At 42.8% G+C, this 27,732-nt stretch overlaps 2 protein-coding genes across 2 annotated transcripts; both read right to left on the reverse strand.

Annotated features, from left to right (window-relative positions):
• Positions 1–2,356: 2,356 nt before the first annotated feature.
• Positions 2,357–15,424, reverse strand: LOC148215305 (vomeronasal type-2 receptor 26-like). Its single transcript, XM_088144124.1, has 6 exons — positions 15,162–15,424; positions 14,207–14,492; positions 11,650–12,504; positions 10,048–10,275; positions 9,202–9,328; positions 2,357–3,252 (listed from the first exon to the last, which is right to left on the reverse strand). The coding sequence occupies exons 1-6, from the start codon at positions 15,422–15,424 to the stop codon at positions 2,357–2,359; spliced, it is 2,655 nt and encodes an 884-aa protein (XP_088000250.1).
• A 3,845-nt stretch (positions 15,425–19,269) lies between these two features.
• On the reverse strand, positions 19,270–27,564 carry LOC148215306 (vomeronasal type-2 receptor 26-like). Its single transcript, XM_088144125.1, has 4 exons — positions 27,470–27,564; positions 26,771–27,056; positions 21,206–21,332; positions 19,270–20,165 (listed from the first exon to the last, which is right to left on the reverse strand). The coding sequence occupies exons 1-4, from the start codon at positions 27,562–27,564 to the stop codon at positions 19,270–19,272; spliced, it is 1,404 nt and encodes a 467-aa protein (XP_088000251.1).
• Positions 27,565–27,732: the final 168 nt, after the last annotated feature.

Raw genomic sequence — 27,732 nt, forward strand, 5'->3', positions numbered from 1 at the left:
ACATTGAGATTCTTTAGCTATACAGAGCATGAAGCAGGACCAAATTGCAAAGCAAATATGTAAAAGAGGAGTAAATGGGTCAAGAAGAAAGGAAAGATGGAGCTAATGAGGTTCTCAGAATGAGAGAGGAGAGAAGTTTGAAGGACAAAAGGCAGTGTAGGAAACAGTGAATGGATGTGGTGCAAGCAAAACTGCTTTGCTATTGTGGAAGGTACAGAAAGACATAGTGAATGGTGTCCCTGTGAACTCTTTCTCTTACACTAGTTCCAAAAAGATACCCCTTGCTTCTAGTTCTCTTGTTTTCTGATCAGTTGAAAAACTTAAAAAAAAAAAAAAACATTGTAACTTAAGCTAGTGTGTCTTCTTATTCAAACTGTTTTGGATCGACTTACTATGTAACATTTGTAAAAAGTTTGGCTTTTGCTCTTTGCATACCTCAAAACCAGGGATTCACTGGAATTTGCCAGCCTTGGAATGATCACATAATTATATGGAACCTCTACAGACTGTTGGTTTTCTTGCTAAGTAATTTTTACCACCTGAGGAGTATGTTGAAAAAGGAGAAACTGTGTTTTTGACCTCTTCTCTACACAGATAACTGCCCTAGCTGAACATCATCCACAAGCTTTTGCAAAGCATCTATTAACCAAGATTATGCTTGCTAAGGGGCAAATGACCAAACATACAGTATATACTTTGATAAATATGTCTGGTGTTTTGTAACTATCAGTTTTCTCATCTCTGTAGGAAGTCATCTCCAGGGTTCGAATCAGGAGATTTTGAAGTGGAGCCATTCACATTCTTTCATGAAGTAAGGCACTATTTCCAGACATGCAATAGGATCAAATCAGGTAGAGGATGAATTCAAAGAGAGGTTTCAACCTCCCCTAGAGCCCACCAGGGAGAAGGAACCGGCCAATAACATTGGTGGATCATTGTTTTAGAACCAAGAGCTACCTGTGTACTGTATGTTAAAACTTTTCTTACACTCTTTGAGCAGGTAAGGAAGATGCTCAGAGATATTGATAAAAATTTTCATACATTCTGGAGGAGAGTCCTTCTCCAATTGTGGAATCCAAATAAAAAGTGATGTGAAACCCTCTCTCCCCAAGGCACTACCTCATTAGATGCTTGACTGATAATGCAGGAAAAAAAGAAATTTATGTAGACAGGGCTGTGAAAAGATTCACTCATTCATGATTCAAAGATCAAATGAAAAGGAACATTGTCCAACACTTAAAAAGTCCTATCTACTCATCCTGTTCATGACAGGTACATTTACTGAGCTTTTTATTGAATTTAAAAATTCAATCAAACTGAAACCTTTGCAAATGTTACCCCACATTGAACCGATTGGGGAAGATGGCACCCAAAGAATCTACTGGGTCCAGCAATCACATTTCAGAGCCTTTTCTATCTGCAGAGGACCGGGAAGGGCTAAATATTGATGCATTGGTCCCATGTCTTGGCTATACTGCATTTTGGATTTTTCCAGCCTCTGACCTTTTGGCAGCTGGAGCTTTCCTTAAACCAGATCCATAGCATTTAGGACATCTTTTTTCCAGAATTCTTCCCTCCCCCAAAACTGGGATGGTTTGCAGATTTATTGGAAGTAGGAAAACCTAATAGGACATTAATGCGTAATGCGGAGAGATTCTAACGAAGTACACATAGGACTTCTTTAAGACAGCACAAGAATTAAATTCTGATTTCTCACATTTAGGGTTTGAGGTTAGAGATGGGGGAAAAAATAAATAAAACAATGCTATCTTCCTGTCCCATCCAAATTGCAGCACAAATCCTTGAGGTTCCATCCTTACCCAAGCAATTCTGGATTAATGAACTTAGACTCTCAATTCTCTTGCCTATATAAGTAGCTTTATTGCAGGCAGAATCAAATCATACAGGAGTGATGATTTTTACAATGCAGTACATAATACTAATATCCTTATATAGATGCATGCTTCACATATAAGCTTTTTCCTCCAACATTCCTCACTCAAGAGAGATTAGAAATCACTTGAGGGGCTTTTGAGGCACTGGATCTATGAAGTCATATTAGTATGAATTCCAGCTACCTTAAACAGCTCCATTCCTTAAAATATTGAAAGAAAATTGCATATATCACACAGCATGAATTCAAAAATTCACATTATTCACAGAGATAACAAATAGAATAGAATTCATCAAAATGTGAGAAGCACTTTGATTTGTCTTGATGAGATACTTTGTGCCATAATGACAGGGTGATGGACTTTGAGGAGGTGTTTCATGATATCACATTTCCTCTCACCCCACTTCCATTTCTACTGGCATTTGCATTTCTGGTTGATAGCAGTAATTAAGGATTTCAATACTACTTCTTCATGAGCAAATGCTTGCTGTTCAGTTCAGGTCTAAACAGGATGATAAAACATTTGGGGGCAAAGATACAACCCAATAAGCCAGCACTGGAGGATAAGATGGAGAAGATCTCCACAGCCACCATATATTTTCCTTTGGTACTCAAGTAGCTGGGAACAAAGGACAACCAAACACTGCAGAAGACAAACATGCTGAAGGTGATGAATTTGGCTTCATTGAAACTGTCAGGGAGTTTCCGAGCTAGAAAAGCAGCAAAGAAGCTGACAATGGCCAAGAAGCCCATAAAGCCCAAGACAGAGTAAAACATGGTCACCGATCCTTCATTGCATTCTAGTACAATCTCCTGAGACACTGAGTCCTTATCAAGGTCTGGGTATGGTGGGAATGTCATCAGCCATGAGGCACAAATGGTGGCTTGAACTAGAGAGCAGGAAAGAACGATGGAGCTCACCATTCTTTTCCCCACCCATCTCCTCATTTTAGACCCAGGCTTGGTGGCCATGAATGCTAGGACAACTACAATGGTTTTGGCCAGCAAACAGGAAACCGCCACTGAGAAGATCATGCCAAAAGCTGGCTGTCGAAGAAGACACACAATTTGATTGGGTCTCCCAATAAATAGCAAAACAGAAAGGAAAGAGAGGAGGAGGAAGATGAGGATAATGTAGGTGAGGTTCCTGTTGTTGGCTTTGACAATGGGAGTGTCCCTGTGTTGAATGAAGGTCTTGAGTACTAAAATTGTCATCAAAGAAAAGGAAAGAGCGCAAATCGCCGAGCTCATCCCCAGTGGTTCTTCGTACGTTAAGAACGTTATAATTTTGGGCAGGCATGAATCTTTGTTGTCATTTGGGTATTGATCTTCAGGACATGGAGAACAGTCTTGTGTATCTAAAAGAAATCACCAAAGTTCTGTTGATATTGTGTTACACTAATCAACACATACCTACTATTACATGGCCAGAACATGGCCATGAGGGTCCGTGAGGGGCTCAGCCTGAAATATGAACATGAAAATGAGATCAGACAAACAAATCAGTTAACATCAGCAAATTTTATTTTGCCAGAGACAATTCCCACAGCACTACAGTATTGAAGGCTCAGCTTATGATCCACTTTGTATCATCCAGAAGGAAAAAAAAAAGCCATGCTAAATTATCCCATCATCCCAAATTGTGTGTCCCTGCGAGGGAGGTACGAAAGGATAGTTGAACTAGACCAGAGTATTGGAAAGCTCTGGTGCAGAGGCCTTACAATTAAGCTCATATGCAAAGTTATTCTCTCAAGACTAAATGGTGTTTGGCATCATATCCATTCTAAGGTAGTGGTTAAAGGCTTTCAACTAGGAATTTGGACACTGTGAGTTCAGATTGATTAGAATGACCTGATCTGTAATAAGAAGTGGCATTTATATGAAGATTTATTCCATTCTGGGTAGAAAAATGTAAGCTTTGAGATTTCACCATTGCTCCTTGGATATTGCCTACTGGCAATCCTTCAAGGTAGCTCAGAAAAGGAAACTAATGCTCAGTACCTCTTTTACTGTAAATCTATAACAATGGAATCTCTCAAACCTGAATGTGCTTCCCCCTCCCTCTCTTTATTTTTGTGAACTAGGAAGAGGCTGGTACTCAAATTAGTTTCTTGCCCCTGACTCAGGCCCCTTTTATCTGACCATTGTCTTGAAAGCAGCTCTTCCTTGTGTCCCTGAAGACCCTTCCCTATGCCCTTTACACCTGATAAGACTTTTTCCTACATCCCTCACCCCCCATGTTTATACCTGAATGTATTTCTGAACTCATATTACTTTTGCCTTATGGCTGTACGATGCCAACGCGGCGGAACTACGGAGTTTCCCGGACTTCATGCAGGCGCTCCGGGACAGATTCGAGGACACATTGAGCGCCAAGCGGGCGGAGGACGACATCCTACAGTTCAGACAGCGGGGCAAATCGGTATCGGAATATGCCCTGGAGTTCCGGAGGTTGGCCGAGAAGCTCGCGGACTGGCCGGAGTCCCTGAAGGTGAAGTATTTTAAGAGGGGACTCAACCCAGAGATCCTGGAACGGGCACTGGGGCGGGACGACCCGTCCACAGTGAAGGATTGGATCTGGCTTGCCGGAACGGCAGAATCGGCGTGGCGGCAGATCCAACAGAGCACAAGACGACGGGACCAGACGAGGGACCGGCCGAGGGAGAGGACCCCCGAGGAGAGACGGAGCGGTCGACGGCAGTCCACCGGGAGGCGAGAGGCGACCAGAGCCCCGAATCTGTGCTTCCGATGCGGAGGCAGAGGCCACCGAGCGGCGCAGTGCCCGACGGAGTGGGAAGGCGCCCCACCACGGCCCGAAGTCAAAACCCCGCGTGCGAACGGGAAAAGGACCGGTGACCGACCGCGGAAGGGGGCAGTGGCGGCGGTGACCGAGAAAGGACGCGGGGGGTGGTCGACCCCGGAGACAGCATCCTCCGGAGAGGACTCGGAGCCGGCGGGAAACGAGGCGCGCTCACACTGAACGGCGTCCCAGTGCGAGCAGGGGAGTCGAGGCGCGCGGACCCAATAGGAGACGAGGACTGCCCACCGTTCCGGGTGAGGATACACGTCCGGGGGTGAGATCCAGATGGGAGGCGCAGCTACGGGCGCTACTGGACTCGGGCTGCACCCACTGCTTGATGCACCCAGCGGTGGTCTCGGGGCTCGGGCTACAGCTGAGGCGCCTCCGGGAGCCCATTTCATTCAGCCAGTTAGATGGCACGCTGGCAGGGGGGGGGCCAGCTCAGTATTACACCAAGCCGGTCCAGATGACGATCGGGAGTCACCGGGAAGAACTGAGGTTCGTGGTGGTCCCGGTGGCCGACTACGCGGTGGTACTCGGCTTGGCGTGGCTGCGGCGGCGGAACCCACGAGTCGACTGGACGGCAGAGGCAGTGCGGTTCGGGGTCGACAGACCGGCGAGGGGCGAGAGCAGAGGGGACCGAGCCGTGGAGACGGAGGCAGCCGCAACCACCGGCGGACCAGAGGAGGGTCCGGGACACCGGGAGACGGGGCGAGAGCAGATGGGGCCCGAGACCCGGGCGGCAACAGCAGCAGCAGCAGCGCCGGGACCCCGGAGACCCGCCACGATCCCGAGGCGAGGGGAGGCAGCGGCGACTGGCGAGGCGACCGCAAAGCGAGGGGCCGGACCCGGGAACCCCCGACGGGCGGCGGAATCCCGAGGCAGTATCGAGACCTGGCGGCAGCGTTCGGGGAGAAGGAGTCCGACCAGCTCCCACCACACCGGCCCAGTGATTGCGCCATCGAGCTAGAGCCAGGAGCGACCCTGCCTAAGCCGAAAATGTACTCCCTGTCGAGGAGGGAGATGGGGGCCCTGCGCGAGTTCATAGACAAGAACCTAGCGCGGGGATTCATCCAACCCGCGAAGTCACCATTAGCGGCCCCGGTGTTATTCCGGGAGAAGAAGGACGGCTCGCTCCGTATGTGCGTAGACTACCGGGGGCTGAACGCAATCAGCACGGAGTACAAATACCCCCTCCCCCTGATGAAGGACTTGATGTCGCATCTGTCGAAGGGGAGGGTGTTCACAAAACTGGACTTGCGCGAAGCCTACTTCAGAGTTAGGATCCGCGCAAAAGATGAGTGGAAGACGGCGTTCAACACCCCGCTCGGAAGCTACCAGTTTTCCGTGATGCCGTTCGGATTAAAAGGGGCCCCGGGGGTATTTATGCAGCTAATAAATGAGGTGCTGCACGACCTACTCTACCGGGGCGTCCTGGTCTACCTGGACGACATCCTCATCTACACCGAGACCCTGGCGGAGCACGTGAGCCTGGTGCGCACGGTGCTCCAGAGACTGCTGAAGGCACAGCTGTACGCAAAGCTCTCGAAATGCGAGTTCCATCGAGAGCAACTAGACTACCTCGGCTACCGAATATCCAGCCGGGGAATTGAGATGGACCCGGCGAAAGTAAGGGATGTCCTGGGCTGGGAAGCGCCGCGAACCCGGAGGCAACTCCAAAGCTTCCTAGGGTTTGCGAACTTCTATCGTCAGTTCATCCCGAACTTCGCCCAAATCGCCCTTCCCCTAACCGACCTGCTAAAAACCAAGGGCACTGGGAAACCCCCCAAGCCCAGCATGGCACTCGCGTGGACTGCAGAATGCCAGGGGGCGTTTGAGGAACTAAAACAGCGGTTCACTGCGGAGCCGATCCTGCGCCATCCCGACCCAGACCGGCGGTTTATAATCCAAGTGGATGCATCAGACGTGGCAACGGGAGCAGTCCTGCTCCAACCCAGCCCGGAGGGGGCCATCCACCCGTGCGCCTACGCCTCCCGCAAATTCACCGAGATGGAGAGGAGGTGGATGGTGTGGGAGAAAGAGGCGTACGCGGTCAAGTGGGCGCTGGCCACGTGGAGGCATCTACTGGAGGGGGCAACTGAACCGTTCGAGGTGTGGACGGACCATAAGAACCTCGAGGCCCTGAAGACCCCGCGTAAGCTATCCCCCAAACAGGCACGGTGGTCCCAATACTTCGGGAGGTTCAGGTTCACACTGAAACACATCCCCGGGAAGCGCAACTTCTTAGCGGATGGACTGTCTCGCATGCCCCAACACGCCAGCCTACGGGAGGAGATCGTGGACTCCGTCATCCCCGCCAGCAGGCTGGCTGCAAAGGCGGTGACCCGAAGCCAGACCAAGGGGGAGCGACGGGACGCGGCGTCTGAAGTAAGGCAAGGGTTCGCGGAGGCGGCGGAGCGGGACGATTGGCTCAAGCAGAACCGAGAGGCGCTAACCGGCCAAGAGGGGTTGTGGTGGCACGAAGGAAAGCTGTACGTGCCCGAGGGTTGCCGACGGGAGGTCATGGAGAGAGCCCACGACAGCCGGAGCGCGGGGCATTACGGCTTCGTAAAGACACTCCACTTAATCCGGCGGCAGTTTTGGTGGCCCACGCTCCGGAAGGACGTGGAGGCGTACTCGGGGGTTGCCCGGTGTGCGCAACAGCGAAAGGAGCCAAAGGCAAACCTAGAGGCCTACTCCAGCCGGTAGCGGAACCCGACGGCCCTTGGCAAGAGGTCGCCATGGACTTCATAGTGGAGCTCCCGGAGAGTAAGGGGAAGACCGCCATTTGGGTGGTCACGGACTTATTCTCCAAACAAGCGCACTTTGTAGCGTGCCGGCGAGTCCCCACGGCCGAGGGGCTGGCGAGACTGTTCGTGCAACATGTCTACCGACTCCACGGCGCACCTCGACGTATCGTCAGCGATCGGGGCGGCAACTTCATCGCGCGGTTCTGGCGGGAGTTCCTGAAGCGGGTGGGGACGAAACAAGCCCTATCCTCCGTGGCGCACCCGCAGACGGACGGAGCCACGGAACGCCTGAACGGGGGGCTCGAACAGTACCTGCGCTGCTACGTGGGGCACCAACAGGACGATTGGGCGGAGCTACTACCATTCGCGGAGGTGGCATACAACAACGCCGTCCACAAGAGCACCGGGTTCTCTCCGTTCAAAGTAGCCACCGGGAGAGATTTCGTCCCCATGCCGGAGCTGCCTCAGCCGGAATCCCAGATCAACTCCCTGGACGCCTGGTTCGCCCAAATCGACGAGACCCGGCGAGCGGCGCACGCGGCATTGCAAAGAGCCAAAGCCGACTACAAGAAGCACGCGGACCGCAAGAGGCTCCCCGAGGAAAAGTGGAAAGTGGGGGACCAGGTGTATCTGTCAACCAAAAACCTAAAGACGCACCAGGCATCGAAAAAACTCAGCCCGAGGTTTGTGGGGCCGTTCCCCATTTCGGAGGTCATCAATCCGGTGACCGTCAAGCTGACGCTCCCGAAAAGCCTCGGGAAGATCCACCCGGTGTTCCATTGCAGCCTGCTAAAGTTGCACCAGCCGGGGAACGCCTGGCACAAGGCGGAGGGAGTACCACCACCCATCATGGTCGGGGGGGAGCAGCATTTCGAAATCAACCGGATACTGGACGCCCGGAGGCACAAGGGGCAGACCCAGCTCCTAGTGCAATGGAAACATTTCCCCAAGTCCCACAGCGAATGGGTGAGTAAAACCCACATAAGGGCGCCGGACCTAGTGCGGGACTTTTACAGTAAATACCCCGGGAAGCCGAAATAGGACCGAGGGGGGGGAGTTGTCGTCAGGGGGGCGGCATGTCAGGTTCGGTCAGCACGAGGCTTCAGGGAAGCACGGGGTTGCAGGGAAGCTCGCAACCAGACCACGCGGAATCCACCGGCGGTAGCTAGCGGGGAAAAGAGGAACCGAAAGCGCCGCTAATTAACGAGCCACCTGCGGCCAGCTAAACAGGAAAACCGCAGCGGAAGCTTTTAACTATGAACTGATAACGGCGCGAGCAAGCAAGGAACGGGGCCGCAGGGCAGCGAAACAAGATCGCAATGCAGCATAGAACCCGCGGGTCTGCACGTAGCAGGGAGGGACCAACCCAGCCGGAGGGGGACTGGCAATCAAGGACAATGGACTCTGACCGACCCTGCCATCATGAACGATCAGGGGGGACATTGGGGGGCCTAATAGCCCACAGCCGCAACGCGATCACGAGGCGGGAAAAAGCGCGGGAAGGGGGGAATATAACAAGTGATGCAATTGTACCAAGCCAGTCCTGGCTTTGCTTGTGACTACTACGTTACGCATGAGTAAACCTTCTTTGTGAACCACACGTGTCACGAGAGTTTCTCTGTCGAACGGGGCAAATCTCACAATGGAAACCTATACAACTGAAGAGATTTCATATCAAGGCACACATCTGTTCACAAGTTGATCCACTCCCGTTACATTTTTCCTTTCTAAAAGCCTCTGTACCTGGTATCTCTTACCCTCTTCAGTTGAAATCTTCCCTTCTGGACATGGACGGCAATCGTAACAACAAAACGGCTTCCCTTCCTTCTTGGTCTTCCTATAACCTCTCTGGCAAGGATCATTGCACAAAGAAATAGGGCATGCCTATTTCAAAAACAATAAGAATAATACTTTACCATTCACATGGATGGATGGATGGATGGATGGATGGATGGATGGATGGATGGACAGACACAGAGAACTGTGAATTTGTAGATGCTGGAGAATCAACATTTCAGAGTGGCTAAATGACAAATGCTAACAAAATTTACCTGTTTAATAATCAAAGAGTAATTATTTGGCAACTGACTGTTGGAATCTCCAATATTACTGATATATTTTAAATGTATGATCAATAAATTGTTCAAATCTAAATATTTGCATCTTTTGTCTTGAACAAATGTCTCTCATTGTAGCTTACAGTTACTCAAAAGTACCATGCAGTCCATCCCCAACAAATCTACCGCAAAGAAATAAAACAGTAAAGTTTACTGTCAAGGGTCCTAGGAGAGAGCACTGGAATATTAAAATTCAGTGTAGCTTACAATAAGAAGTACATGTAGTGTTTCAGATTAGTGAAAATTTACAACACACTTTGATACCCATCAACCCAAGTGCTACAGATATCAGGATCTGGTCAAGATGGCTCAGCCAAGACTGGAGCTATAGCTGCAGACTAGCATTACTGGAAGGTAGCAGAGTATAGGAAAAAAGGGCATAAGATCTTTATTCTTTATTCCAAAATCATGGCTACAATGGCCCTGATATGATTTGCAGAGTATAGTTCAGCTCAAGAATTTAAGGTACAAGTCCAAGTCTCTAACCTGATTAAACCTTTCAGGCCATATGATGAAATCCAGATGGATATTGAAAGCTTTGTCTGGAGGAGCAAAGGGGTCTATCCTTCCTACTTTCACCTTAGAAAATGACTGGTTCGGAAAAGTAACCCAGTTGATAATATCAAGTCCACCATTAAATTCTCCATGACTATCAAAGGAGATCTTTTCACCCACACTATTGTTGAAGGAGACACTTCTCAGAAAAGAATGAAGCTACATTGGGGGAGAGACAGAAAGAGAGAAATCATAAAGGGTGGGTAAATTTATTGTATTTCTAGGAAGACTCAATTTAACACAGAGGAACTGATAAAATTGCTCCATCCTATTTCATCTCTAGTTGCTTAAACAGTAACCACAAGCAATTCCCATTTCAGCTTGAATGAGTTGTGATATTTCAAACGTGAGAGGATGAGAACCTGAATTTTAGCCTGGGTGAAGGGAAACTCCTGATTGCCCTTTCAAGGAGTCTTTTCCTCCATGGATGAGTTTTCAGTCCTTCTTGAGGAAGTCTCTGTGCTTCTTCTGGCCTTTCTGCCTAGGAAATATTGTGACATGATGGTCCTTCTTTTCTTTGCTCACATATTTTAAAAGTGTTCTGGTGAGAAATATGTTGCAATGTGAATCACTGCTTGTAGGAATCCTGGAAATCCTCCGTAGACATATGTTAATGCCTGTGCTATCCACTCAAAAGGAATCAGAGCATTGCCCCATGATCTTGAATGTTTTTTGTAAGGATACTCATTGACCGGAGGGCACTGGACCTTCTCTTTCCTAGCTGGTGGCATAAGGGATATCTTTTTTGCCTTGGATTATTCTTCAGTCCTTCTTCAGGTATTGTGTGTCTCTTCCCTGGAAGCATGGTTTGTTTCTGCAATGTACAGTATGTCCCATTTATTTCATCTTTGTCTAAAGAATATTATTTACTTATTTCTTGATTTATTTTTCAAATTTATATGGCCTCCCGTCTCCCAAAAAGTGACTCTTGGTAATGTACAACAATGAATTTAAAAAATAGACACATAAAAGCAATCATTATTAAAAATATAAACAATCATTATATCTTGCTCCTAGAAAGATTTTGGCAGATTCCTGATTGCCAGGTCTGAGACAGGATAGTGAACAACATGTGGGCAATGCAGTGAGATTTTCTGCTGGGCAGGGTATATTCAGGTTATTGTTCTACTCTTCAGCAGGTCACTGAGAAATGTCTGAATGGAAGGAAGAATGATCATTGCATATTTACTGATTCAGAGAAAAGATATAATGAAGTTAGTAGGGCTCAATGGGGCATGCAGATAAAAGGTTGAATTTTCATTTCTGAATGTGAAAAGTATATGATGGAAGTAAGGGAAGAATGAGAAATACTTTATGTATGTATAAACATACTTCTGCTTGTACCTATGTCTATGTATGTAGTTGTTTACTGTGTCTTTTCGGATTGTACTGTGAATTCTGCGTGCCTTTGCTGATGGAATAAAAGAAAAGCCCCAGATAGATTTCCTTGGGGAGAATATTTCAAAATTTAAATGAGAAGTTGCAAATACAAGTACTAGAATTTTTCCTGAACTTCTCTGCTTTAGACATTACCTGCCATGAGTGTAGGTCCTGAAACTTCTTTTTCCCAAAAGCCATACAATTACTTCGCTTGGATTTAGAGGAATGCATTGACTGCAGAGCATGTACTACAGCATAGACAGCATTGTACATATTGTAGCTGTGGCCAGTCATGCTAATTTCAAACATTGAAGTAGGAAGAGTCTCTAATTTCTCTTCTCCAGTACAAATGCTCTCAGATCCTTTATTCCTTTTTGAGTTGAGCAATGAGCAATCAAACACCTGCTCCCAAAAGTCTCTGATGAATCCATCCTGTGGTTCTGTGGTTGGATTTCTGCTTTGAAGAAATTCCTGGAATCCAAACACCTCCTTGGACTGAACCGAGAGCGATAAAGCACCATGGATGAAACTTATATCCCAGGAGATATGAACAGATACTGATGCAAAATCCATTTGTGCTGGCATGAGCCAGATTTTGGTCCTCACTGGTATGTCTTCCACTTCTGAAAAACGGAGAAATGATTTTAAGAATGTCATAGTCTGACTGTCACCATACACGAGTATCACATTGGCTGTACTTTTCATGACAACTATGTATATTTCGAGTCCTTTATCCATCACTTCTGTAAAATCACTGTAAACAGTCACACCTGGGAACCATTCCATAAAATCAAAGCAGATTCCATGTTGAGAAAACATGGGGAGAATGTCCCATACAAACCTCTCCCCTGCTTTATCTTTCACAGAAAGAACTCCAATCCATGTCCACCCAAAATGTAGCAGTAACTTCAGGATTCCTTTGTTTTGTACAGACTCATTGGGGAACATCTGTTGTAAAAATACATCTTGATTTTGTTTATTCACTACTGGAGCAGAGCCATATGTGAGCTGGGGATTTTTAGCAGAACAAGGCAAAACAAAAGAAAGTGTGTTAGTGTGTCCCTCTCTTGGTTTGTATAAAGTTCATTATGCAAATTTTATTGCTGCTTTCTAAACATCAACCAAGCTCAAATCCCATGCTTTCAATTTATGATTTTTGTAGTATGTATTTGTTAAATTAGTGATAGGATCTGAATATCCATTAGCCAATTAGCAGCTGTTCTGGATGTACTGATGACCTCTGACATATACACTTTTACTTTCCTTTCTTCATTCTCTTTTTCATCTCTGTTTGGTATATTCGGTTCCACAGTTATTTTCCTCTTTCATATGACTTCCTCCTGATCTCACCCTCAAACCCTTTATGGACTTTCCTCTGCTCAGGAAAAGATGAGCTTTTTGAATTATAAAAAAAATGCCAGATCTGTTTTAGGAATACTTGGCATTGTTTCCCTGGATTAAGTTAAACCAGGTATGTTCAAAGCCACTAGAACCACCTAAGCCCTTTTTAGCCATTGTAGCAACTTTTCACTGTTTGTCACCACATCTTGACCAAGGTTTTTCTTTTCAAAATTCTCTGTGGAGTTATTATGTCATGCTAAGTGTTTTACCCATATTTGCTGCCTCTCCTTTCTCCTATCAACACTATATCATAGGAGAGTCTACACTATTTTCTATTCACAGTTCCTCATCAGAAAGCAAATCACAAGGAATTCAGGCAGAGCTTGTGTGAGTGTGCTACAGTACACACATTTTGTGCAGGAGGCTTCAACAAGACATGTGAGCCAAATAAGGGTGACCCAGGCAGTAATCAAGTAGACAACGGTTATCATGACATTTTACATATGTTCTCAATTGGTCTTTTGATAGAGGAACACTCTTGATGTTTTCCACTGGCACTTTATCTAAGTCCTTAACTTAAACATTCTCTCCAAAATGGATTCTTTCATCACCAGACAGACTGTTTCTTCTGTTAAGAAAGATTCAGCTTTGGAGATTAATAGCTACAACTTGAACTGGAAGAACAGCTAAGTGATATTATATAAGCTACTGGCTGACTCAGAAATGGGGTCATTGCTTCAAGCATGGAAAATATGCCATAAGGGGGCAAGCAATTCTTTTGTGGTCTCCAGAACTCCTATCAGAAGCTAAGATTAAGGATTTGGAGACCCTCTGGCAAAATCCATATGGGGAGATTAAGGATAAAAGATGAGCACCTTCAGGGTTGCAGATTACTAAGGCCGTTTCACTCCAAACAACCCCTGAACCACCTTTTCCAAATGGGGACTGTCTAGAAGACACAGGCAGGCACAGCCATTGACCTAGTGTGTGTCCTTTACCTATGATTTAGATTGATGAAATGACTTGGGGAAAATAACGGGTAATATCCATTCCTGTGAATGAAATTTGTTCCAAGAGGCAGGAACACTCTGGAAGATACTGCCTGCATCAGTTTCCCCAGGAGCTATAAGATCCTGGAGAAAGTTGCAGCTGATTTAATGATTCATAAAGAGGTACTTCTGTCCTTTCTATTAAACATTGTGAACCACCTCTTTGAAAGGATTCATCGAACCCCTGAAGTCTATTCTCATATTAAAATGTTTCCCTTGGTATTTAAATGAACCTTTTTCTAACTCCCAAACACAGTGTTTCAAATGAATTGCAATGGAATATCATGTGAATGAGAGATGATCTATGAACCTGGGAATACCTGTGGAATTTTGTAGATAGACAGCATGTTCAACATGTGGAGGCAGATGTCAGGTCCTCCAATTGCTGCTATAGGAATGTTCCCCAAGTCACACTTGTAGTTTGGGATGATTGTACTGTTCATGAAAAGAAGTTTCATTGAGGCAAGGAAGGTCCAGCTTGGACTGAAATTACTGTTATAGATGTTGAACCCGAGGGTGACATTGGGCAAAAGTTGGAGATTTTCACTGATCTGCTTTACCGCAAACACCAGGGCCAGAACATATTGGTAACTCTGAAATATTACCCTGTCATGAAAATTAAAAACTTTATTAAAGAGTTTCATTTCTACATTCTGTTATTTCATAAAGTGTATTATTATATAGCATTTGGCTGTCATTGAAAAATAAAAGAGAAAATAAAATTGTCAAACATGACATTGAATTTCTCTGTATTCCTGAAAAACACTCGCTGTCTTTTGGGAGCCAAATTTCATTTAAGATAGAGATGGGTTCAAATTCCTCAAACCAATCTCAAGCAGTGATTTTCATCCAAGGCAGAGGAGCTATTTTGGTACCCTTGAACTGAGTGCAAAAACTGATTTCTGACTATGGATGTTCAGAATTCAGTGAGAAGTAGCTAAATATTGAGTCACATAAAGCCACTCCTGTAAGTCTTGCTTAGGAACAATACATTAGAATTATTTGAAAACGATATTGGCTTTATTCATTCATGAAATGTTGTGGCATTAGCACATCTCTTAGAAAGTTCAGCTTTGGGAACAAGTCACACTGCGAGTTGAACAGCCATAGAAATAGAATCACAAAGAAATAAGATAAAGATTAACTATCCCATTAATGAAGATGAAGATATATGTGTATGCAATGTATTCTAGCTGTTCAAAGTAAATTGTCCTTTGTGTCACATGAATTAATGGTGGTGTGCAAATCTTATGAGGGAAGAAATGAAGAACTTACATCCCTTCATCTTGAAGTTCATCAGAAGGGTGACGATCGAAGAGAATTGGACTGGAAAAAGTATAGACGTGAGAAATAATGCTGGCGATGATCACATCTCCAGGCTGAGAGTACTTGTGAAGAATAGGAAGAGCATCAATAACGTTGCAATTAATATCAGGAATCTTGCACACTGCTAGAGGTAATGATCCTAGTAACGACACTAGGAATACCAATGGCTTGCAGAATTTTTTTGCCCTGTGTGCCAGTTGGCCATTCTGCATTGTCATTTGGCTGCTTTGAAGCAGCACCGCTGGCTGTGGTCTGCTCAACTGTTTTAAAAGCAGAGCTCAACAGTTTGGCATATCAATAATCAAAATGACAAGTTGTTTGCCTTCTTTCTTTATCATTCAAAAGTGGATTGTAGTTTTACAACAGATTGCCTAAAGGCCCCAGAAACATCCTGTAGAATGCAGACAACCCAGCTGAATGGAGAATAATTGAGGAACTAATCCTACAGCCAGAGTGTGAGCATGCCTGGATACAATGTCCTGGTGAAATCATTCGGCTCTATTAAGGCAGTTTGTTATTGTCCATTTAACAGTGATCCAGGTGGCAAAGTACTTGGATTGTCATGGGGAACAGTAATCGCATCTTACCACATTGCTTTCTGGGTCCTGTGCGATTTGGAGCAGGTGCATGGGTAATCATAGCTAATTTCATAATTGTAGAGGAGATAACCATATGCCCAACTTTCTCCAACTTTCCAACTAATAAAGTATTCAATGTAATTGTCATTAAACTCTCTCAGATCAAGATTGAATTATTCATATCAAGCTAATATAAAAAATAATTTTAAAAAATGTTAGGCAGTAATATAGAGAGAACTGTTTGACACATCTTAATAATTTGTAAAAGAGACCTTGAGAATTTTTCATTTCTGCCATGATAAAAGAAAATATAGCTATTACTAAATTAATTAAATGTATTTATTTAACCCTAATAAGATAACAAATAATCTTAGGAAAACATTAAAAATAAAACTACACTAAAACTTAATCGGAAAGGACTCTTATGGGACACTGATTGTCTATCCCTTAACAACTCTAGGAAGGGATGATTTCCAGACATGCAATTGGATCAGATCAGGTACAGGATGAACTTCAAAGAGAGCTGTCAATCTCACCTTAAGCTCACCGGGGAGAAGGAACAAGCCAATAACATCGGTGAATCATTGTTTTAGAACCAAGAGCTACCTGTGTACTGTATGTTAATTTTTTTCTTACACTCTGAGCAGGTAAGAAATAAACTTAGGGAAATGTTAAAAATAAAACTACACTAAAACCTAAGTGGAAAGGACTCTTTAGAAACAAGGATTGTCTATCCCTTCAGAACTCTTAGTTAAATGCAAATTTAATTTTTTGTGTTTATACCATTTTTACAACCACATCCAGTATATATACATGGATCATTCTAAAAAAAAAATCTTTAAATGGCAAATCCTTTATTTAATGGATGGTGGATCACTAGTGTTGGAACTGGATTTTTTTTAAAAAAGAGAAAAGTCCATTATATCTGAAATCTATTCAACCATTAGTCCCTCACATGTAGGCCTTAGTATTCATATCTAAAATAACTTATTTGCAACTTGCTTAAATAATTTGAATGCAGTGGGAATGTTTTACTAAAGAAATGGTTCCCTGCAATGATGAAAAAAGAGTCAGGAATGAATAATTATGGACAGAACTCCAAAGTGATTGACCACAATGAAGGAAGGACATTGAGATTCTTTAGCTATACAGAGCATGAAGCAGGACCAAATTGCAAAGCAAATATGTAAAAGAGGAGTAAATGGGTCAAGAAGAAAGGAAAGATGGAGCTAATGAGGTTCTCAGAATGAGAGAGGAGAGAAGTTTGAAGGACAAAAGGCAGTGTAGGAAACAGTGAATGGATGTGGTGCAAGCAAAACTGCTTTGCTATTGTGGAAGGTACAGAAAGACATAGTGAATGGTGTCCCTGTGAACTCTTTCTCTTACACTAGTTCCAAAGATACCCCTTGCTTCTAGTTCTCTTGATTTCTGATCAGTTGAAAAACTTAAAAAAAAAAAAAACATTGTAACTTAAGCTAGTGTGTCTTCTTATTCAAACTGTTTTGGATCGACTTACTATGTAACATTTGTAAAAAGTTTGGCTTTTGCTCTTTGCATACCTCAAAACCAGGGATTCACTGGAATTTGCCAGCCTTGGAATGATCACATAATTATATGGAACCTCTACAGACTGTTGGTTTTCTTGCTAAGTAATTTTTACCACCTGAGGAGTATGTTGAAAAAGGAGAAACTGTGTTTTTGACCTCTTCTCTACACAGATAACTGCCCTAGCTGAACATCATCCACAAGCTTTTGCAAAGCATCTATTAACCAAGATTATGCTTGCTAAGGGGCAAATGACCAAACATACAGTATATACTTTGATAAATATGTCTGGTGTTTTGTAACTATCAGTTTTCTCATCTCTGTAGGAAGTCATCTCCAGGGTTCGAATCAGGAGATTTTGAAGTGGAGCCATTCACATTCTTTCATGAAGTAAGGCACTATTTCCAGACATGCAATAGGATCAAATCAGGTAGAGGATGAATTCAAAGAGAGGTTTCAACCTCCCCTAGAGCCCACCAGGGAGAAGGAACCGGCCAATAACATTGGTGGATCATTGTTTTAGAACCAAGAGCTACCTGTGTACTGTATGTTAAAACTTTTCTTACACTCTTTGAGCAGGTAAGGAAGATGCTCAGAGATATTGATAAAAATTTTCATACATTCTGGAGGAGAGTCCTTCTCCAATTGTGGAATCCAAATAAAAAGTGATGTGAAACCCTCTCTCCCCAAGGCACTACCTCATTAGATGCTTGACTGATAATGCAGGAAAAAAGAAATTTATGTAGACAGGGCTGTGAAAAGATTCACTCATTCATGATTCAAAGATCAAATGAAAAGGAACATTGTCCAACACTTAAAAAGTCCTATCTACTCATCCTGTTCATGACAGGTACATTTACTGAGCTTTTTATTGAATTTAAAAATTCAATCAAACTGAAACCTTTGCAAATGTTACCCCACATTGAACCGATTGGGGAAGATGGCACCCAAAGAATCTACTGGGTCCAGCAATCACATTTCAGAGCCTTTTCTATCTGCAGAGGACCGGGAAGGGCTAAATATTGATGCATTGGTCCCATGTCTTGGCTATACTGCATTTTGGATTTTTCCAGCCTCTGACCTTTTGGCAGCTGGAGCTTTCCTTAAACCAGATCCATAGCATTTAGGACATCTTTTTTCCAGAATTCTTCCCTCCCCCAAAACTGGGATGGTTTGCAGATTTATTGGAAGTAGGAAAACCTAATAGGACATTAATGCGTAATGCGGAGAGATTCTAACGAAGTACACATAGGACTTCTTTAAGACAGCACAAGAATTAAATTCTGATTTCTCACATTTAGGGTTTGAGGTTAGAGATGGAGGAAAAAATAAATAAAACAATGCTATCTTCCTGTCCCATCCAAATTGCAGCACAAATCCTTGAGGTTCCATCCTTACCCAAGCAATTCTGGATTAATGAACTTAGACTCTCAATTCTCTTGCCTATATAAGTAGCTTTATTGCAGGCAGAATCAAATCATACAGGAGTGATGATTTTTACAATGCAGTACATAATACTAATATCCTTATATAGATGCATGCTTCACATATAAGCTTTTTCCTCCAACATTCCTCACTCAAGAGAGATTAGAAATCACTTGAGGGGCTTTTGAGGCACTGGATCTATGAAGTCATATTAGTATGAATTCCAGCTACCTTAAACAGCTCCATTCCTTAAAATATTGAAAGAAAATTGCATATATCACACAGCATGAATTCAAAAATTCACATTATTCACAGAGATAACAAATAGAATAGAATTCATCAAAATGTGAGAAGCACTTTGATTTGTCTTGATGAGATACTTTGTGCCATAATGACAGGGTGATGGACTTTGAGGAGGTGTTTCATGATATCACATTTCCTCTCACCCCACTTCCATTTCTACTGGCATTTGCATTTCTGGTTGATAGCAGTAATTAAGGATTTCAATACTACTTCTTCATGAGCAAATGCTTGCTGTTCAGTTCAGGTCTAAACAGGATGATAAAACATTTGGGGGCAAAGATACAACCCAATAAGCCAGCACTGGAGGATAAGATGGAGAAGATCTCCACAGCCACCATATATTTTCCTTTGGTACTCAAGTAGCTGGGAACAAAGGACAACCAAACACTGCAGAAGACAAACATGCTGAAGGTGATGAATTTGGCTTCATTGAAACTGCCAGGGAGTTTCCGAGCTAGAAAAGCAGCAAAGAAGCTGACAATGGCCAAGAAGCCCATAAAGCCCAAGACAGAGTAAAACATGGTCACCGATCCTTCATTGCATTCTAGTACAATCTCCTGAGACACTGAGTCCTTATCAAGGTCTGGGTATGGTGGGAATGTCATCAGCCATGAGGCACAAATGGTGGCTTGAACTAGAGAGCAGGAAAGAACGATGGAGCTCACCATTCTTTTCCCCACCCATCTCCTCATTTTAGACCCAGGCTTGGTGGCCATGAATGCTAGGACAACTACAATGGTTTTGGCCAGCAAACAGGAAACCGCCACTGAGAAGATCATGCCAAAAGCTGGCTGTCGAAGAAGACACACAATTTGATTGGGTCTCCCAATAAATAGCAAAACAGAAAGGAAAGAGAGGAGGAGGAAGATGAGGATAATGTAGGTGAGGTTCCTGTTGTTGGCTTTGACAATGGGAGTGTCCCTGTGTTGAATGAAGGTCTTGAGTACTAAAATTGTCATCAAAGAAAAGGAAAGAGCGCAAATCGCCGAGCTCATCCCCAGTGGTTCTTCGTACGTTAAGAACGTTATAATTTTGGGCAGGCATGAATCTTTGTTGTCATTTGGGTATTGATCTTCAGGACATGGAGAACAGTCTTGTGTATCTAAAAGAAATCACCAAAGTTCTGTTGATATTGTGTTACACTAATCAACACATACCTACTATTACATGGCCAGAACATGGCCATGAGGGTCCGTGAGGGGCTCAGCCTGAAATATGAACATGAAAATGAGATCAGACAAACAAATCAGTTAACATCAGCAAATTTTATTTTGCCAGAGACAATTCCCACAGCACTACAGTATTGAAGGCTCAGCTTATGATCCACTTTGTATCATCCAGAAGGAAAAAAAATAGCCATGCTAAATTATCCCATCATCCCAAATTGTGTGTCCCTGCGAGGGAGGTACGAAAGGATAGTTGAACTAGACCAGAGTATTGGAAAGCTCTGGTGCAGAGGCCTTACAATTAAGCTCATATGCAAAGTTATTCTCTCAAGACTAAATGGTGTTTGGCATCATATCCATTCTAAGGTAGTGGTTAAAGGCTTTCAACTAGGAATTTGGACACTGTGAGTTCAGATTGATTAGAATGACCTGATCTGTAATAAGAAGTGGCATTTATATGAAGATTTATTCCATTCTGGGTAGAAAAATGTAAGCTTTGAGATTTCACCATTGCTCCTTGGATATTGCCTACTGGCAATCCTTCAAGGTAGCTCAGAAAAGGAAACTAATGCTCAGTACCTCTTTTACTGTAAATCTATAACAATGGAATCTCTCAAACCTGAATGTGCTTCCCCCTCCCTCTCTTTATTTTTGTGAACTAGGAAGAGGCTGGTACTCAAATTAGTTTCTTGCCCCTGACTCAGGCCCCTTTTATCTGACCATTGTCTTGAAAGCAGCTCTTCCTTGTGTCCCTGAAGACCCTTCCCTATGCCCTTTACACCTGATAAGACTTTTTCCTACATCCCTCACCCCCCATGTTTATACCTGAATGTATTTCTGAACTCATATTACTTTTGCCTTATGGAAACCTATACAACTGAAGAGATTTCATATCAAGGCACACATCTGTTCACAAGTTGATCCACTCCCGTTACATTTTTCCTTTCTAAAAGCCTCTGTACCTGGTATCTCTTACCCTCTTCAGTTGAAATCTTCCCTTCTGGACACGGACGGCAATTGTCACAACAAAACGGCTTCCCTTCCTTCTTGGTCTTCCTATAACCTCTCTGGCAAGGATCATTGCACAAAGAAATAGGGCATGCCTATTTCAAAAACAATAAGAATAATACTTTACCATTCACATGGATGGATGGATGGATGGATGGATGGATGGATGGATGGATGGATGGACAGACACAGAGAACTGTGAATTTGTAGATGCTGGAGAATCAACATTTCAGAGTGGCTAAATGACAAATGCTAACAAAATTTACCTGTTTAATAATCAAAGAGTAATTATTTGGCAACTGACTGTTGGAATCTCCAATATTACTGATATATTTTAAATGTATGATCAATAAATTGTTCAAATCTAAATATTTGCATCTTTTGTCTTGAACAAATGTCTCTCATTGTAGCTTACAGTTGCTCAAAAGTACCATGCAGTCCATCCCCAACAAATCTACCACAAAGCAATAAAAGAGTAATGTTTAGTCTCAAGGGTTCCTAGGATGGGGCACTGCAATATTAATATTCAGTGTAGTTTACAATATGAAGCACATTTAGTCTTTCAGATCATTGAAAATGTATAATACAGTTTGATACCCATAAATTCAAGTCCTATAGAGATCACGGTCTGCCCATCATGGCTAGGGCAAGATGGGAGATATAGCTGCAACCTAGCATTACTGGAAGATAGCACAATATAGGAAAAAGACTTAAGATCCTTATTCTTTATTCCAAAATCATGGCTACAATGGCCCTGATATGATTTGCAGATTATAGTTCAGCTCAAGAATTTAAGGCACAAGTCCAAGTCTCTAACCTGATTAAACTTTCAGGCCACGTGATGAAATCCATATGGATATTGAAGGCCTTGTTTGGAGGAGAAAAGGGGTCTATCCTCCCGACTTTCACCTTAGAAAATGACTAATTTGGGAAAGTAACCCAGTTGATAACATCAAGTCCACCAATCAATTCTCCATGGCTATCAAAAGAAATCTTTTCACCCACACTATTGTTGAAGGAGACACTTCTCAGAAAAGGGTGAAGCTACACTGGGGAGGGACAGAAAGAGAGAAATCATAAAGCGAGGGTATATTTGTTATATTTCTAGTAAGATTCAATTTGATATGGAGGAACTGGTAAGATTGCTCCATCCTATTTTATCTTTAGTTGCTTAAACTGTAACCACAGAACAATTCACATTTCAGCTGCAATGAGTTGTGTTATTTCAACTGGGAGAGGATGAGAACCTTTATTTATGCCTGTGTGCTTCTTCTGGCCTTTCAGCCTAGGAAATATTGTCACCTGCTGGTCCTTCTTTTCTTTGCTCACATGTTTTAAAAGTGTTCTGTTGAGGAATATGTTGGAATGTGAGTCACTGATCGTAGGAATCCTGGGAATCATCCATAGACATAGGTTAATGGCTGTGCTATCCAGTGTAAAGAAATGAGAGAATTCAACCATCAACTGTCATGTCCTTTTTAAGGACATTCATTGACCAGAGGGCACTGTACCTCCTGTTTCCTAGCTGGTGGCCTTTGGAATATCTTTTTCACCTTGGATTGTTCTTCAGTCCTTGTTCAGGTGTTCTTTGTCTGTTCCCTGGAGGCATGGCTTGTTCATGAAGTGTAAGTGCCATTTCCTTCATGTATGTGTGAGGAATTTTATTATTTATTTATTTATTTATTTATTTATTTATTTATTTATTTATTTCTCAAATTTATATTGCTGCCCATCTCACAAAAGGTGACTCTGAGCAATGAATTTAACCAATAGCTACATAAAAACAGTCATTATTCAAATATAGACAGTCATTATATCTTATTCCTAGAAATCATTTGGCAGATTCCTGATTAGGAGGTCTGGGGCAGGACAGTGAAGAAAGTGTAGGCAATTCAGTGGGACTTTCTGCTGGGCAGGGAATATGCAAGGAATTGTTCCACTCTTCAGCAGGTCTCTGAGAAAGGTCTGAATGGGAGGAACACAGATTATTGGATGTATTCTGATTCACAGAAAAGATAATATGAAGTTAGTAGCCCTAAATGAGACATGCAGATAAAAGGTTGCATTTTCATTTCTGAATGCGAAAAGAGAAGGATATGATGGAAGTAAGGGAAGAATGAGAAGAAATGAAGTGATCAGTGATTAATTAAATGATCTGGGAGAATGACTAAGACTAAACTATTTAATATTATTGTGTATTGAGAGACTCTGTACACAGAATAATTGCAGTAACATTAGAAATGTGCTGGTTCATAATGGAAAAGTGCAGCCACTTTTTCCATGCAGATGACGCTGTATTTTTGAATGAGAGCAAATATTTACAGGAGCTTCAAAGAAGAGAAGACGATGCAATCAGGAATCTGGATGTGAACTTTAATAGACCAAGAAACTAGATTGAGTTGAGGACTACATGTAGCTGAGAAGAATGGGTACTAAAGAGGAACAAATCATTCAGGATGTTAGGATAGAGATAAAGGTTATATGCAAGTGAAATGGGCTATTTAAAAAAAGAGGCATGGTAGGGTTAAGAATGAATGAGTGCTGAATAAATGTGGATTAAATACAAAAGAGAGGGACAAGTGAAAAACAAGTACTTTGAAATGGTTTGTCACCTAGAAAGAATGAATGAGGATGGAAGGAAAGAGAAGCAGAAGGAAGAGTGAATGGGATCAGTAGAAGGGATAGCCTTCTGAGAAAATCATGGGTGGCTGGACTTGATCAAGTCCACAAAAAGAGCGAGGGAAGAGATTTCAAAGGGAAAATGGCTGTGTAGGGAGAGAGGGATGGATGTAATGGAATTGATGATGCTGGCTGATAATTTATTGGGTATAGAAAAACATGGAGAGGTATAGTTAAAGGTCTAAGTATAAACCAGATTTAGCTATGTCTGCCTTTCTTTAAGTGATGTGATTTACTAGTGCCTATTTCGATTTGCATTTTTATATTTTTGTGACAGTGCTTTTCCAGAGATGGAGAGGCATGATGGATATGGACAGGGCTGTATGTACAGTATGTACCAGCATACTTCTGCTTGTATGTATGAGTATGTATGTAATTGTTTATGGTGTCTGTTAGGACCGTACTGCGAATGCTGAGAGTCTTTTGCTGATGGAATAAAAGACAAGGACTACAGAGATTTCCTTGGAGAGAATTTTTCAAGATTTAAGTGAGAATTTGCAAATACAAATACTAGAGTTTTTCTGAACTTCTCTGTTCTAGACATTACCTGCCATGGTTGTAGGTCCTGAAATTTATGTTTCCCCAAAGCCATCCAGTTTCTTTGCTTGGATTTAGAGGAATGCATTGACTGCAAAGCATGTGCTACAGCGTAGAAAGCATTGTACATATTGTAGCTGTGGCCAGTCATGCTAATTTCAAAAATAGAAGTAGGAAGAGTCTCTAATTTATCTTCTCCAGTACAAATGCTCTCAGATCCTTTATTCTTTTTCAAGTTGAGAAATGAGCAATCAAACACCTGCTCCCAAAAATCTCTGATGAATCCATCCTGTGGTTCCGTGGTTGGATTTCTGCTTTGAAGAAATTCCTGGAATCCAAACACCTGCTTGGACTGAACGGAGAGCAATAAAGCACCATGGATGAAACTTATATCCCAGGATATATGAAAAGTTATTGATGAAAAATCCATTTGTGCTGGCATGAGCCAGATTTTGGTCCTCACTGGTATGTCTTCCACTTCTGAAAAATGGAGAAATGATTTTAAGAATGTCATAGCCTGCATATCGCCATGCACAATTATCACATTGGTTGTGCTTTTCATGACAACTTTGTATATTTCGAGTCCTTTATCCATCACTTCCATAAAATCACTGTAAAAAGTTCCATTTGGGAACCATTCCATAAAATCAAAGCAGATTCCATGTTGAGAAAACATGGGGAGAACATTCCATACAAACTTCTCTCCTGCTTCATCTTTCACAGAAAGAACTCCAAACCATGTCCACCTGAAATGTAGCAGTAACTGGAGGATTGCTTTGTGTTGTAAGGCCTCATTGGGGAACATCTGTTGTAAAAATCTTGGGTTTCTTTATTCTTTAATGGAGCAGAACCATATGTGAGGTAGAGTATTTTGGAAGAAGAAGAAGAAGAAGAAGAAGAAGAAGAAGAAGAAGAAGAAGAAGAAGAAGAAGAAGAAGAAGAAGAAGAAGAAGAAGAAGAAGAAGAGGAGGAGGAGGAGGAGGAGGAGGAGGAGGAGGAGGAGGAGGAGGAGGAGGAGGAGGAGGAGGAGGAGGAGGAGGAGGAGGGGAGGGGAGGGGGAGGGGGGGAGGGGAGGGGAGGGGAGGGGAGGGGAGGGGAGGAGGAGGAGGAGGAGGAGGAGGAGACAAAAGAAAACATGTTACTGTGTCTGTCTCTTGCTTTGCATAAAAACACAATTTCCAAATTGTATTGCTGCTCTCTCATTGTCAGCAAAGCTCAAACCCAGGTTTCTATTCAAGATTTTTGTAGTATTTATGTATTAAAGTAGTGATAGGACCTGTACATCCATTGGCCAATTAGCAGCTGCTCTAGATGTACTGATCACCTGTAACTCCTAAACTTTTAGTTCTCTGTCTTCATTCTAGTTTTCATCTTTATTTCATATATTAGGTTCCCCAGTTATTTTCCTCTTTCATGACTTTTCCTTCAGGCATCACCCTCAAACCCTTTACACCCCTGGGTAAGGGTGACCCAGACAGTAATCAAGCGGACACCTGTTATCACGACATTCTACATATGTTCTCAGCTGATCTGTGGTGGTATAGTAAAGAGAAAAAATTTGCACCTTCAGGGTTGCAAATGACTAGCGCCATTTTACTCCAAAGAACCTCTCAACCACCTTTCCCAAATGTGGCCTCTCTGGCAAACATATTTTACAGAAAGGGTCTCCAAATCCTTAATCTTAGCTTCTCAGAGGAGTTCTGGGGACCACAAAAGGATTGCTAACCACCTTATGCATATTTTTCATGCTTCATGTAATCCCATTTCTGAGTCAGTCAGTAGCTTATATAATATCACTTAACGGTTCTTCCACTTCTAGTTGTAGCTATCAGTCTCCAAACCTTAACAGAAGAAAGAGTCTGTCTGCCAATGAAAGAATCTATTTTGGAGAGAATGGTTTAGTCAAGAACTTAGATAAAATACCAGTGGAAAATATCAGGGAGAGTCAGACATTGATCCAGGGCGTACCCTTTACACTGATGAAATAACTTGGGGAAAATAACAGGTAGTATCCATTACCGTCAATGCACATTTCCTCCAGGAGGCAGGTACATTTAGGCAGATACTGCCTGGGGCAATTTCTACAGGAGCTATAAGAGCCTGGAAAAAGATGCAGCTGTTTTAATGACTCGTAAAGAGACATTATGAACCACCTTTTTTCGAGGATTCATCGAACCCCTAAAGTCTTATCCCCATAATAAAATATATCCCTTGGTATTTGAATTAACCTTTCCCTACCTCCCAAATACAGTGCTTCCAATGAATTGCAACAGAATATCATGTGACCTGAGAGGTATTTCAATAATCCTGGGAATACCTGTGGAATTTTGTAGATAGACAGCATGTTCAACATGTGGAGACAGATGTCAGGTCCTCCAATTGCTGCTATAGGAATGTTTCCTAAGTCACACTTGTAGTTTGGGATGATTGTACTGTTCATGAAAAGAAGTTTCATTGAGGCAAGGAAGGTCCAGCTTGGACTGAAATTACTGTTATAGATGTTGAACCCGAGGGTGAAGTTGGGCAAAAGTTGGAGATTTTCACTGATCTGCTTTACCGCAAACACCAGGGCCAGAACATATTGGTAAGTCTGAAAAAAAAACCTGTCATGAAAAGTAAATTCCTTATTAAAGAATGCAACACATGTTACATTTCAGTTCTAATTATAGACATATTATGTCATTGAAAAATAAAAGAGAAAAATAAAATTGGCAAACATGACATTGAATTTCTCTGTATTCCTGAAAAACACTGGCTGTCATTTGGGTTGTTGTGGAATTGGCATAGATCTTACAATGTTGAGCTTTGGGAACCAGTCAGACTGAGAGTTGAAGTGCCATAAGAATTGAATAGCAAAATCAATCAATAAAATAGAGATTAACTACCCCATTAATGAAGATGAAGATATCTAGTATGTGGATACGTGTATTCTAGCAGTTCAGAGATAATGACCCTTGGTGTCATGTGAATTAATGGTGGCGTAGAAATCTTATGAGGGAAGGAATGAACAACTTACAGGATGTGATCTTGAAGTTCATCAGAAGGGTGATGGTCAAAGAGAATTGGATTGGAAAAAGCAGACACCTGAGAAATAATGCTGCCGATGGTCATATCTCCAGGCTGAGAGTAGTTGTGAAAAAAGGGAAGAGGATGAAAAACATTACAATTAACATCAGGAACCTTGCAGACTGCTTGAGGCAATGATACTAGTAACGACACAAGTAATGCCACTAGGATGCATAAATATTTTTGCCCTGTGTGCCAGTTGGCCATTCTGCA

The sequence above is a fragment of the Python bivittatus genome, unplaced genomic scaffold, assembly GCF_059951505.1.
Source record: "Python bivittatus isolate LINGU-HERP-01145 unplaced genomic scaffold, Pbiv_v1 ctg000430_np1212, whole genome shotgun sequence".
In the NCBI taxonomy this organism is placed as follows: domain Eukaryota; kingdom Metazoa; phylum Chordata; class Lepidosauria; order Squamata; family Pythonidae; genus Python; species Python bivittatus.

What these genes read in the sequence shown, in the direction of transcription:
- LOC148215305 (XM_088144124.1), bottom strand. Translation starts at nt 15,424, where the DNA reads ATGCAGAATGGCCAACTGGCACACAGGGCAAAAAAATTCTGCAAGCCA. An exon ending in CTATCTACAAAATTCCACAG is followed by an intron (nt 12,505 to 14,206) that starts GTATTCCCAGGT and finishes AAAAATCCCCAG; the next exon opens with CTCACATATGGCTCTGCTCC. An exon ending in GAAGATTTCAACTGAAGAGG is followed by an intron (nt 3,253 to 9,201) that starts GTAAGAGATACC and finishes GATTTCTTTTAG; the next exon opens with ATACACAAGACTGTTCTCCA.
- LOC148215306 (XM_088144125.1), bottom strand. Translation starts at nt 27,564, where the DNA reads ATGACCATCGGCAGCATTATTTCTCAGGTGTCTGCTTTTTCCAATCCA. An exon ending in GAACTTCAAGATCACATCCT is followed by an intron (nt 27,057 to 27,469) that starts GTAAGTTGTTCA and finishes TTTTCATGACAG; the next exon opens with GTTTTTTTTTCAGACTTACC. An exon ending in GAAGATTTCAACTGAAGAGG is followed by an intron (nt 20,166 to 21,205) that starts GTAAGAGATACC and finishes GATTTCTTTTAG; the next exon opens with ATACACAAGACTGTTCTCCA.